The sequence below is a fragment of the Jatropha curcas genome, chromosome 7, assembly GCF_041381405.1.
Source record: "Jatropha curcas cultivar XTBG-Jc1 chromosome 7, XTBG_Jcur_1.0, whole genome shotgun sequence".
NCBI classification, from domain to species: Eukaryota; Viridiplantae; Streptophyta; class Magnoliopsida; order Malpighiales; family Euphorbiaceae; genus Jatropha; species Jatropha curcas.
In genome coordinates, this window is record NC_143157.1 from 21,006,931 (window position 1) to 21,019,225 (window position 12,295).

The 12,295-nt window shown below is 26.4% G+C and overlaps 2 protein-coding genes across 2 annotated transcripts; both read right to left on the bottom strand.

The window, feature by feature from the left end:
- Positions 1-1,773: 1,773 nt before the first annotated feature.
- Positions 1,774-2,414, bottom strand: LOC105629817 (major allergen Pru ar 1). The gene is made up of 2 exons (XM_012211458.4): positions 2,228-2,414; positions 1,774-2,090 (listed from the first exon to the last, which is right to left on the bottom strand). The coding sequence occupies exons 1-2, from the start codon at positions 2,412-2,414 to the stop codon at positions 1,774-1,776; spliced, it is 504 nt and encodes a 167-aa protein (XP_012066848.1).
- Positions 2,415-7,043: 4,629 nt separating this feature from the next.
- Positions 7,044-8,446, bottom strand: LOC105629799 (2-alkenal reductase (NADP(+)-dependent)). Its single transcript, XM_037635438.1, has 4 exons — positions 8,256-8,446; positions 7,981-8,149; positions 7,787-7,869; positions 7,044-7,678 (listed from the first exon to the last, which is right to left on the bottom strand). The coding sequence occupies exons 1-4, from the start codon at positions 8,444-8,446 to the stop codon at positions 7,300-7,302; spliced, it is 822 nt and encodes a 273-aa protein (XP_037491366.1). The 3' UTR covers positions 7,044-7,299.
- Positions 8,447-12,295: the final 3,849 nt, after the last annotated feature.

The window sequence follows — 12,295 nt, forward strand, 5'->3', positions numbered from 1 at the left end:
AGCACACACATATTACTATTCACATTAAGTACTGTCAATATATGCATTTATAATAATCAATTATCCATCAAATATTAATTATTAAGTGTCAATAATAATTTTTTTTCAAGCAAATTAAAGACTAATATTATAAACATATATAAACCTCTACTAATACTATTTTTAAAACAATATTTATTTATGGTTTTACTAGTCCAATCAATAAAATAATAATATTTGATATTTTATTTAAATCCAAAAATAATAATATCTATTTAAATTTATATTTTTATAATTTTTTTTTCTAAATTGACTCAAAATAAAATTTTAAAGATAAACAAAATTAATAAATTAGTTTTAATTTCATTCATACAATAATTGCCTATTCTCATTTGAGAAATACTGTATATATAATAAATTCATATTAAAAGACTTTTACTTTCTATATATTCACATTAAAAAAACTTTATAGACAGATAAAATATTAATTTTTACTCAAAATAATGAATTGTAAAATTCTAATGAGTAACTTTTTTTTTTTTTTGAAAATTAATGAGTAACTTACTTAAAGATAATAAATAAAACGTTAATTTTAACATTTACTATATATTTAGATGTACATATCACTTAACATAAATGTTAAAAAAAAGTTTTTTATTGGCTATAATATTTCATCTACTTATTTTTCAGCTAATTATGAATATAAATTGCATTTGCTGATTATTTAAATAATAAATTAATGATGAAATTAATTTCATTATTTATTTTATTAATTATTATTACTGTTTCAAAAATATTTTACAATTATTACTGGCTAACAATAAAATTGTATTATTAAAAATTTATAATAAAGTTGTGCCAACTAAGATAAAAAAACGAATATATATAGATTTTCATCTTGGAAAATGTATTTGTATTTGTGTGGTAACAAATATTTTTACAAAATTTTATTAGAAGTAACATCATCAAACTGTACAGATGCTATTATAGTTTATTATATAATTCCATGTAAATGATAATGTTAATATATTATTTATAATGTTGTCTACAAGTTAAATATGTTCATGTTTTAAACTCATATATAAAAATATAGCTGATCTGGATTTTTAACTTTCAGTGTGTTTGGTATTTAATTTACAAATAATACTATTTGGAATTGATTTATAAATTAATTATAAATTTTGAATTCATTGACACCAAACGGAGCAAAATTCAAAAAAAAATTCATTTATAAATGAATTTTTCATGTTTAGAATAACTTTAAGAATTTAAAATTTCATTTATTTTTATTCCTAAAATACCCTTTTTTATAATAAATTTAGAAAGCTATAAGGTTGGAGAATTTCATTATAAAGTATTGGATTGTTTAGGTTTGTGGAATTGATTTAAAACTTCCACCTTTTTTTGTTAGGATTTAGTTTAATTATATTCAAATTTATAGAATTGAACTCGTAAAGTTGAATCCTTCATTTTTTATTTTAATTGGATACATTTTTTTAATTCATTTATTCCGAATAAGGGTTAATCTAATTTTGATTTCTGTTCATAAACACACAAATATATATACATACACTTATTAAATGTCTGTGCATGTATATATTAAACATTTAATATACTTAAAAGAGATAATTTGTATTCATTTATATCATAAAAAAATACAAAGCATTGAGATTTTGCATAAACAGCGACGAAACTAAAAATTTTAAATTAAGGGAGACAAACATGAATTTGGCAACAAAATAGCAAAACCCAAATTTCTTATAACTGCACATAAGGCTTATTGAATCAATTAAGTTAGACATCATCAGGATTTGCCAAGGCATAGGCTTCATAAATCTTCACTGTTTCAAAAAAGGTTTGATTAGTCTTTTCTAGAAAAGCCCTTATTTCATCTTCATTGACTTCAACGCCATCAACAGTATATGCCTTGCAGCTTCGCTTGCTAATATTTCTTCCATTAGGAGAAGTTTCAAACTTAACCTGGAAAGACATTTTCTCAACTTTTGTAGTATCTATAAAAGCAGGATCGCCTCCAACTATAGAGTAGTCAAATATAAAGTTCTCTTCATCTATTCCATCAAGTGTCTGCTTCAAATGACTAAATTGATAGCCTGAATATTTTAAACAACATTAATACAATTAGTTATTATTGAAAATAAATCTCAACCAATGAAAAAGATTTACAACATAAAATATAAATTGTAAAAGGAATGTGTATATAGCCATAGGGAATGATATTGTAACTGACCTTCAGAAAAATTAACGTGCCTGACAGTACCAGATCCTCCTTCTCCTTGGAGATTGTCAAGACCTTTGAAAAGCCCAGGCACGACTTTGGGAATATACCGTTCAGCTTCGAGGACCATCATCTTGAACAACTTGGCTGGTGGGACTGATGAGCCCTCATTCTGCCCTTCAAAAGTCACAACGCCCATGATGATTAAAAGAAGAAACTGATATTATAAAAGCAATAGATGTATGGCCAAGAAAGCGTAACGACGTGTATATATAGCTTTTTATGCTTAGCTTAACTTTGTTGACAAAGCCTAACAAGAAATATATTGTAATACTGTGCTATTATCAGTTTAAACATAAACATTGAAAATGAGTCATTTGTTGATTATTTCATGGGAAAGTTGCGTTAAGGTGTCTCCATGTGGTTTATGAAATTCAATTTGTTTGTCTCTTTCTCTTTAAAAATATACCAATAGGTCTCTATATCTTGTTTCCATACACTATTAGGTCATTCTGTCCAATTTTTTTTATTTCTTTTCCAGTAAATCAATAAGAAATCCAGAGGTTAAAGATGAGATACTAAAATTTTATAATAGAAAAATAACAATACAGTTCATATGATTTAAGAAATATAACTAATCCGTCTCTTTATTTTAAAAATAATAACTAAAGGTGAGAGGAGATGAAGATGATACTTTCATCATTTTATAAAGTATTTAACGAGAAAGATATAAAAATTAGACGAAGGATCTTATAGTCTGTGGAAGACAACTATTTAGTCTATTTCTTAAATAAAAGTATTTACTAATTGTATTTCCTAAATCACAGAGACTGTACTGTAATTTTTTCTTAAAGCAACAAACAAGTTATATCGAAAATATATACCAATGAAGGTTGACTAAAGACTCAAACAGGTTACATCAACGTGTCGTACATTTACATCTTTTGGACACTCGTCGATATGTTTCAAACTTTAAAGAACTTGTCCTATGATTTATTTTATTTTATTAATTTCAAATACTTTAAGGACACTTTTAAGACATTTTGTTTATACATAATAGGCTTAATCGATCAGAATAACATTATAAACTATACAATAAGGGTAGCCTTCAATCAAACCGAATTGATTAATCCCATTCAAATCGCTTCTAACCCCTCTCTCCCTTTTTTTTTCCAGTGTCCCAATTTCTTATAATGAAAATTTTCAATTTTTCGTTGCTAATCGGTGGCTAAATTTTAGGAACTCTTAATTTCAAACTATACTATCTTATAATGAAAATTTTCAATTTTTCGTTGCTAATCGGTGGCTAAATTTTAGGAACTCTTAATTTCAAACTATACTATCATAAAATTGGTCGTAAATAGTCGCGGATTGATTTTTAATTTTACAGAAATATATCCTATGAAAATTGCCGACCACTTAACAATTAAGTCACTAATTGGTTCCAACATCAGTTGCTAATTAGTCATTAATCAATCACATAGTATTTTTAGCAATTTTCCTAACTACTCGAATTACTAACTAAGGTTCGTAATTCAATCGGTATATAGTGACCGCTTACTATCCGTCGCTAAGAACACATTTTTCTTGTAGAGTGCATATCAAGTTTTGGTGAGGATAAAAAAGTAAAAAATATATTCTTTTATCGATGAATTGATTTGGTTGGTGCTAATTTTATTCATATCTATCTATTGTAAATAAAAATTTAAGCTGAGTATTTTCTGCTATTACAGAGGAATTTTAAGTGAAAGAATCGAACGGTGGCACAGTGGTAAGCATGCTTTGATACTTCAAAGGAGTCTATGTTTAACGCGTCCTAGCAAAAAATTTACTATTTTTATTAATATTTTTGCAAACTCACAATAAATCAATTATTTTTATTAATTTTTAATAAATCAAAATTAATTATTTACTTATTTTTTTATTTAACTATATATATATATATATATATATATATATATATATTGAAGTTCAAATAATAGATAAAGATATTTATACAAATATCAATATTAACGTCTGTGTTTAGCAACAACTTTTTAGGTAGCTTTTAGCATTTTTGTAGTCAAACCATTAAATGCTACATAAAAAATTGTTGGGTAAATAATATCAAATATTATTTTTTTCTTTAAATTAAGAGAAACAAATTGATTTAAGAAATAATATCAAACATAAATATACGCTCAATTCATATTTCTTTTTTAATTTTTTAATTTTAATCTTTATACATGTCTTCTTTTAAAAATATATAACAAAATTTTTTTTTTTTATTTCAAAACAAAATTAAAACCATAAGACTGGAAGAAATACAAAATAAAAGTAACAAGCTAGATAAACAAAAGAAATAAAGAAATAAGGAAAAATTATTTAAATTTTGCGAGAAAATATACTGAATTATGAAAAATTATTAATTTAAACACTTCATTAAAAAAATAAAAATGAAAAGAGACAAAAATCAAATACTAATATTTCATTTCTGGTTGTCAATATAGTAAGGCGCACCAGTTACTATATGAAGAGTTCAGTTACAGAGCCAGAGCTCATGCACTTAGACATATTAAAGCAACCATCAACGAGACAAGGGGAGCAAAGCTCAAGAATACTACGAGGTACAAGAGTATATATATAAAATTACAATTGATATATAGAAAAAAAAAATAAAGAAAATCAAAATTCAATAAAATATCAAATCATTCACACATATAAGAATCAAAATCCTCTTCTTCTGAGTTTAGATCAAAATAATATTTGACAGTGATTCTGCTACTAGATGGATCTGGAGATCTTTCCAAATGTGCCAGTGTATTAGAAATACTTTTCCCACTTTTTTTTTTTCCTTAAGGATTGCTGGGTGGGTTTTATTTTTAGTTTTTTCTTTTAATTAGATTCAATAATTTTATCTATTGAATATTTTTTGGGTCAAGTTTGTACTTGCTGGCACCATATATAAGTTTAATAAAAGTGGAATAAACTTGCTTAGATTCTGTCTATAGACCAAACCAATGAAAATAAAAAATTTTTAAATATTGTTTTCACTTTATATTTTTTTGTAGTGAATGGTTAGGTATATTTTTGTTTCAATAAAAACTTATTTTTCATAGTTTTGATTTATAAGTGAGCCTATAAACTTGGTCTCGGCATGTCAATCCCAATAATAGCCTTAAAATCCGCCTGTACTTTCTTTGTCTAGTGGATCCATAGGGATTAATTTTTGTAACTCTGACTCACAAGTGGACTGTCTAATTATAATCAATGGAAAAATATACATAGAAGGAATCCTACGATGACTGGAATCCTTTAAAAGTAACAAAATCAGGATTTAGGGTGAGAGAGTTTAGAGTTTAGGACTTAAGGTTTATGATTTAGATTTTAGGGTTTTTAGACCTTAAGGTAAGATTTAGGATTTAGGACAAAGTTGAGCTTATTTTAAGATTTAGGATTTAGGACAAGTTTAGGTTTGTTAAGATTAATTTAGGATTCAGGATAAGAGTTAAGAGGTTTTAGGGTTTTTGAATTTAAGGTATATTATCTTAGTGTCTAAAGTCTAAAGTTTAAGGGTTAGAACATAGAATTTAGCATAAGTTTTATTACTTTTAATTTTATCTTGTCAGTTGAGAGTCTCACGTGCATGTTTTTCTTTCCAAGTCAAGTGGACAGGAAACCAAATCAAATTAGCTCGATTTAAGTCTATTTCAATATATTTTTACGTAAACTAATTCGGAATTAAATGGTATAGTAGTCGATGTAAACTCAATCAAATTGATTTGGTTCAGTTGAATTCGGTTATTCGAAATCAAATTAGTTATTTTGAACTTAAAAATAATTTCTTGTTAGTTATATATGATAAACGAACCAAACACCGAAAATCAAACGGTTTTATATATCTAAACTGATCAATAATCAATTTCTTAAACAACTATCCAAATTTGACCGAAATGAGTTGGTTTGGTTTGATTCTTGGTTTGAAACCGAAAATTACTCACCCCTAAAAGTGGATAAAAGGTATCCATTTTTTTATAATTAATAATTTTGTTATTTGATTTCGAATTTTTAGTTGTTACACTTTCATATTTGAAGTTTAAGATTCAGTTGCATTTTAGTTACAAGATTATTATTGTACTACAATATGCCTAAAATTTTAATGATGAGATTTCGCTATGTATTATTTTTTTTTTATCAGATTAATATTATTAATGATGAATAAGAACATTTTAGCTAATCTAAGTGTAATCTAAGTTAATACTCAAAAAAAAAAAAAAAAAAAAAAAAAAAAAAAGTCTAATCTAAGTTAAGAGGATCCCCTCCCATACGGCTCCTAGATTTCGCTGTGTATTGTTGGTGCAAGTTTAAACCTCAATCAAGTCAAAATTCATAAATAAAAATTAAAAATTTTCAACATATTTCAATTTTTAGTTACGATGCTGCTGTAAGGAATAAGGTGTCTAATTTTAAAACAAAAATAATAAAGTGTAAATTAATCAAATTAATTTGTTCTTTTGATTACCCTATAAATTAAACTATCACTCCTGTTTTATTCACGTGGAGGGAATATTTTCCTTCAATTTATGGCTGGTCCAATGGCTAGACAAGCTCCTATTTTTGTTCATAGATATTCACACTTGAAACAAAATACAACGGAGAACAGACATTTGATCGGAAGGTTGTTTTGAATGTAAAACTCGCAAATCTTATGTATTTTATCACCTAACGTAAAAGAAATTAAACTAAAACAGTTACAACATAATAAATTTTTTTATCATCAAAAGCATATATATTATTAATTATTTTAAATCAGGAAAAACTTAACATTTCCAAGTAACTGAGCCGCCTGACAAGCTATTCCTATAGCCAAACCTAACTTAGGAATAATAAGTGAAAAAAAAAAAAATCCTAAACAGGACAAACAAGAAGCGAAGAGCTCTTCATGAGAAAAGAAGAATTCAGATCTTCTTGAAAGAAGAACTACCGAAATAGCAAAATGATAGAACACTAAAACCAAGCCAGAAAAGAAGCAGCTGCAGAAACTCCTTTTTTCGCCAAACCGTCTGCGAAGTGATTGCATAAAACATTATCCATACAAAGAAAAATCATTCATCAGCAATTTTAACCACTTGCTTTCCTAGATTCTGTCCAGTGAATACCCCTACCAAAGCTGCTGGACCGCTCTCAAGGCCATTGGCAATATCTTCAAAGTATTTAATCTTCCCTTCTTTTAGGTTGGGCTGAACCATTTCTAGGAATTTCGGAAAGAGATGATAGTATTCAGAAACAAGAAACCCTTCCATATGAATACGTTTCAAAACAACTTCTATCAAGTTGTGTATTCCTTCATGTTGTTCTAAATTTTCTTGTGATAGCATTGCACATATTACAATGCGCTTATGGCATCTCATATTAGGAAGCACAGCATCAAGCATTTTTCCACCAACCATATCAAAATATAGGTCGATGCCTTGAGGAAAACACCTGCGTGAATATGCATGTGAAGAAAATATTAGTTTTCTTGGTAATTAATTAATGTTTTTTCAATCTTGAGTTTTTAACAAATACTTCCAATTAATTTTAGTAATTTACCTTTTCAAGTCTGCATCCAAGTCTTTTTCTTCATTATAATTGAAAGCCTCATCAAATCCCAATTTGTTCTTTAACAAATCAACCTTACAATTTGAAGAAATTATAAAAGCAAAGTTAAAATCAAAAAGCTGATAAATTAATTTGATATTTCCATAGACACTGGGAAAGTGGGGATGCGTGCATATGGAACTCACTTTCTCTTTACTTCCAGCACTTCCAACAACATAGCAACCAGCCAACTTTGCAAGTTGCCCAACGATTTGACCTATTGCACCAGAAGCTGCTGAAACAAACACATACTCTCCTTTCTTTGGAGCACCAATCTCATTAAATCCAACATAGGCAGTTATGCCGGGCATACCTGCAAATTACAAATCAATAAATAGTAATAAGATGATGAATACTAATTGTAGTTCTGAAGATCAATCAATATTTCAATCGAAAAGAGATCTAGACTCTGCATATAACAAGAATTCCAAGATAATAGGACAGAGATAAATCGTCAGTTGGGTTAATTTTGAAGAGAGTTTGTGGTGTTGGTGTTGCAATATGGCTATATTCTTCCCATGTTGTTATTCCCCAAACCAAGTCACCTTTCTCAAAGTCTGGATGTTTAGAGTCTACAACTTTGGCCACTCCATATCCATATAGAGGCTGCATATCAGTAAGCAATAGCCACAGACATTCATATATATATATATATATATATATATATATATATATATATATATATTTCTGAAGCATGTCAAAAACATTAAATTCGTTTGGTATAATGCCAAAAATAAGTAGTTAACTAACCGAACCGGGCTTGAAAATGGGAAATTCTTGGTTCAGTGTGACATTCTTCATTAGCTGTCTCATGTAGCGATCACAAGACAAGTAGAGATTCTTGACAACAACTCCATTACTTCCTTCTGGGACTTGGAGCTTGATCAGATTACTACTCACATACATGTCTGATTCTTTAGGGTAACGTGTATTCGCGTAGTTTTTGAATATAACCTGCTTGTTGTTCACCGTTTCTTCTTGGCCACCAGGCATTTTAGCTAACTAATTATGCTCTCTCTCAACTGCAATTTTCTAAAAGAATGAATTTGAAAATTGGTTGATTTGTTTCTTTATAACTGGGTGTATATATATATACTTATCAACTACTTAAATTGTTGCATGAATTCATTTCCATTCATTTGAAGAGTCAAAGTTTATCAGCTATTAATATTAAAACAAGGTTGTTTTTTTTTACGTTCTTATAATTTGTGTCCAGTAAGATCCACCACATACATTAAATTTATGAAAAAAAATTTTTTGTCTTATTTCCAGCTATTCACTGGAAAAAAATAATAAAAAATAAAAAAATTTTAAAAATTTTGTTTTCGACTAGCTTGGTGTTTGTGGGTGGTCCATATACTGAGTATAAACAAATCTTTTCCTTGAAGTATTATATACTACATGCCCAGAGTTACAACATTTTATAACAGTATAAAAACCTTTAACTAATCTTATCTTATTTCTAAGGGCGAAAAATATCTTTTATTAATTGGCTTTCTAAACCTAACAAAGATTAATCATTATTTTGTCTTTAAATTAAGAGAAATAAATTTATTTAAGAAATAATATCAAACATAAATGTACACTCAATTCATTTTTAATTTTTTTCATTTTAATCTTTATACATGTCTTCTTTTAAAAATATATAATAAAGATTTAATTTTTTATTTCAAAATAAGATTAAAACCATAAGAGAGGAAGAAATACAAAATAAAAGTAACAACTTAAATACACAAAAGAAATAAAGAAATAAGGAAAAATTAATTAAATTTTCCGAGAAAATATACTGAATGATGAAAAATTATTAATTCAAACACTTGATTAGAAAAATAAAAATGAAAAGAGACAAAAACCAAATACTAATATATAATTATTTATCCCTTTAATTCTTCTTTAATCGTCGAGATCCATCACTAGCTCGTGGTGACACCACCTGGCTTTCGATTTTGTTAAGATTCGTTTAGTGTAATTAGCTTGACCTTTTGACCAAAACAAACAAGTAATAGTTGGTATGTAATGTAACCAACTACCCATTTCTATATACAAATTGAATTATTCCCTACACCTGCTATTAATTAAATACTAACATATGTTGTTTTTCTGTGACAATTTTAACGTAAGTAGTTGTTTTTAGATTCTTTCGTATTTCAAGATATTCTATTGAATGTTGGCAATATATTTGGTGTTTACCTAATGTTAGCTGATTTAATACCGTTAGTTGTTGTAATAGCTATTAACTGTTTTATTAAATGTTAATTATTAGCTTTAGCTAGTGGTTGTCTGTGTAACGGTTTAAATTAGAAGTGTTTAATAAAAAAAAACTTTAATTAGTTGTTTAAAATGATAAAAATGATATTAATTGTTTTATTAATTGGATTCGAAGGAAACGATAGATATAAATGTCAAAAAAATTCAACTAAAAATTAAACGCTCAAATGTTACACGTTATAGTGTTTAACGTTTTATAAAAATCTCGCTCTAAACATTACAATATTTAAAGTTTTATAAAAAGTTTACTCAACCTCTAAAACTTATTATAAAAGCCATGTTACAAAAAACTACAATTAACAGGGGGATAGAGTTTTGACTTGATCAAAATGCTAAAAGTTAATTTAAATACTATTATCGTTTATGACTATAAAATTGCTGTTCCAAAAGTGGTGGAACCCAATTTAGTAAATTAGTTCTAGGATTTAATTTCTAATAGCTGTAATTTTAATTAGGAATTATGCAGATACACAGGTTTAAAATTGTCGATCCGACATTATTTTTGGGAAGAAGAGAAAAAGAAATAAGAGAGGAAGGAAAATAAAGATTTATACTATTCATTTTTCTTCTTTATTTTCCATCCTATGATTGGATTGGAAGGAAAGAAAAATTAATTTTCTTTATCTGGAAAGTCTCAAATTATGAAAGATAATGTAATGGGAGGATCAAATAGATTATCCCAAGTAAAGGTTAAGAAGAGATCGAGAAAAATAGGCAGTAAGTAAAGGTTTAGATAACAGTAATTCAATATATCAGTTAATCGTAATTAGATAATGAATTTATAGCCTATTTATAGTACAGTCTGTATAGAAGAATACGTCCTAGTTAAAGATTGTCTATATATTCCAATTTCAAAAGATATAATTTTAAGACATGCTCAATAAAATTAATTATTTTAATAATTCTAAATTGTTTTAGGAGTAATGTTATTTCCAGAGCATATTGTATTAATGACAAAAATAATGTGAGATTGACAATTCTAAACCTATGGCATTAACACATTAGGGTTGCGTTAATACAATGTGCTTGTTTGCCTTAGCATCAGAACATTGTGTTAAAACTACTCTAATGTGCTCGGTAAATAACACAATACGCTTTGGAAATTAACGCTACCCTAACTTTTAGCAATGAAAATTTTCAAAATATAATTAATTTGTGTTTTAATAGTTATTAACTTTTTAATAAATGCTATATTACCGAAACACTGTTAATAATAAAAATAGTGTTTTCATTAAGCAATACATAAAAAGTTATTTCCTAACTAGTATAAATTAAAAAAAAAAAGTTATTTAACTATATCTTGTAAAATAAAAAAAATGCAAAATTTATCAAAATAAATAATCAAATAATATCAAATTCAGATAATATAGATATGGGCTTTCATCAAAATAAAGCGCACAGCCCAGAATTTCAATTTGAACCGGTAATGGACTAACACGTGGAGTTCACGTGAGTACAACTAACAGTTTATATAGCATTATTGGCACTCTCTATAGCCGATACAAGTATCAATTTCATTCTATTTTAAATTTTTATCAATTTTACTCTTAAGTTTGATATTTCGTAGCAATAACATCCTTAATTGCTATTATGAAATTACAAACCAAAAAAATTAATTTTATTTTTTTTAAATTAATAATAAAAATAAGATTTTAAATATCTTTTCAATATTAAATTTTATATAGTGAGTGATACATTTATAGAATTAAAAATATAATATTTGAAACATAAACAATTGAAATAATTAAAAATAATTTATTTATCTGATTTTTGTGAAACAAAAAAATAATTTCACTATATTATCAATCCAAAAAATTATTATAATTAGGATTTTTTATTCTTAAATTACTAAATTACTACAATTATGATTTTTCATCCTCAATTTTTATGTAATGCTGTTATTAAATTATTAATTAGCATATCTATATCAAAAATTAAAATTTTAATATGTACAACATTATTTGTTTAGACTAATGGAAATTTTTTTCAAATTTTTATTTTTTAGATTTTCGTTAAAGCTACGTGATGATTTAAAAATGATAAAAAAAATATTTTCTTTATTTGCAATTCCACGTTTAATTGTAATTGAGGGTACGGTTGCTTTAAAAAGTCAAAAGTGAAGTAAAATTGATAAAAAAAAATTCAAAATAAGGGGAAATTGTAAAAATCTATAATTGGGGATATTAAGATATA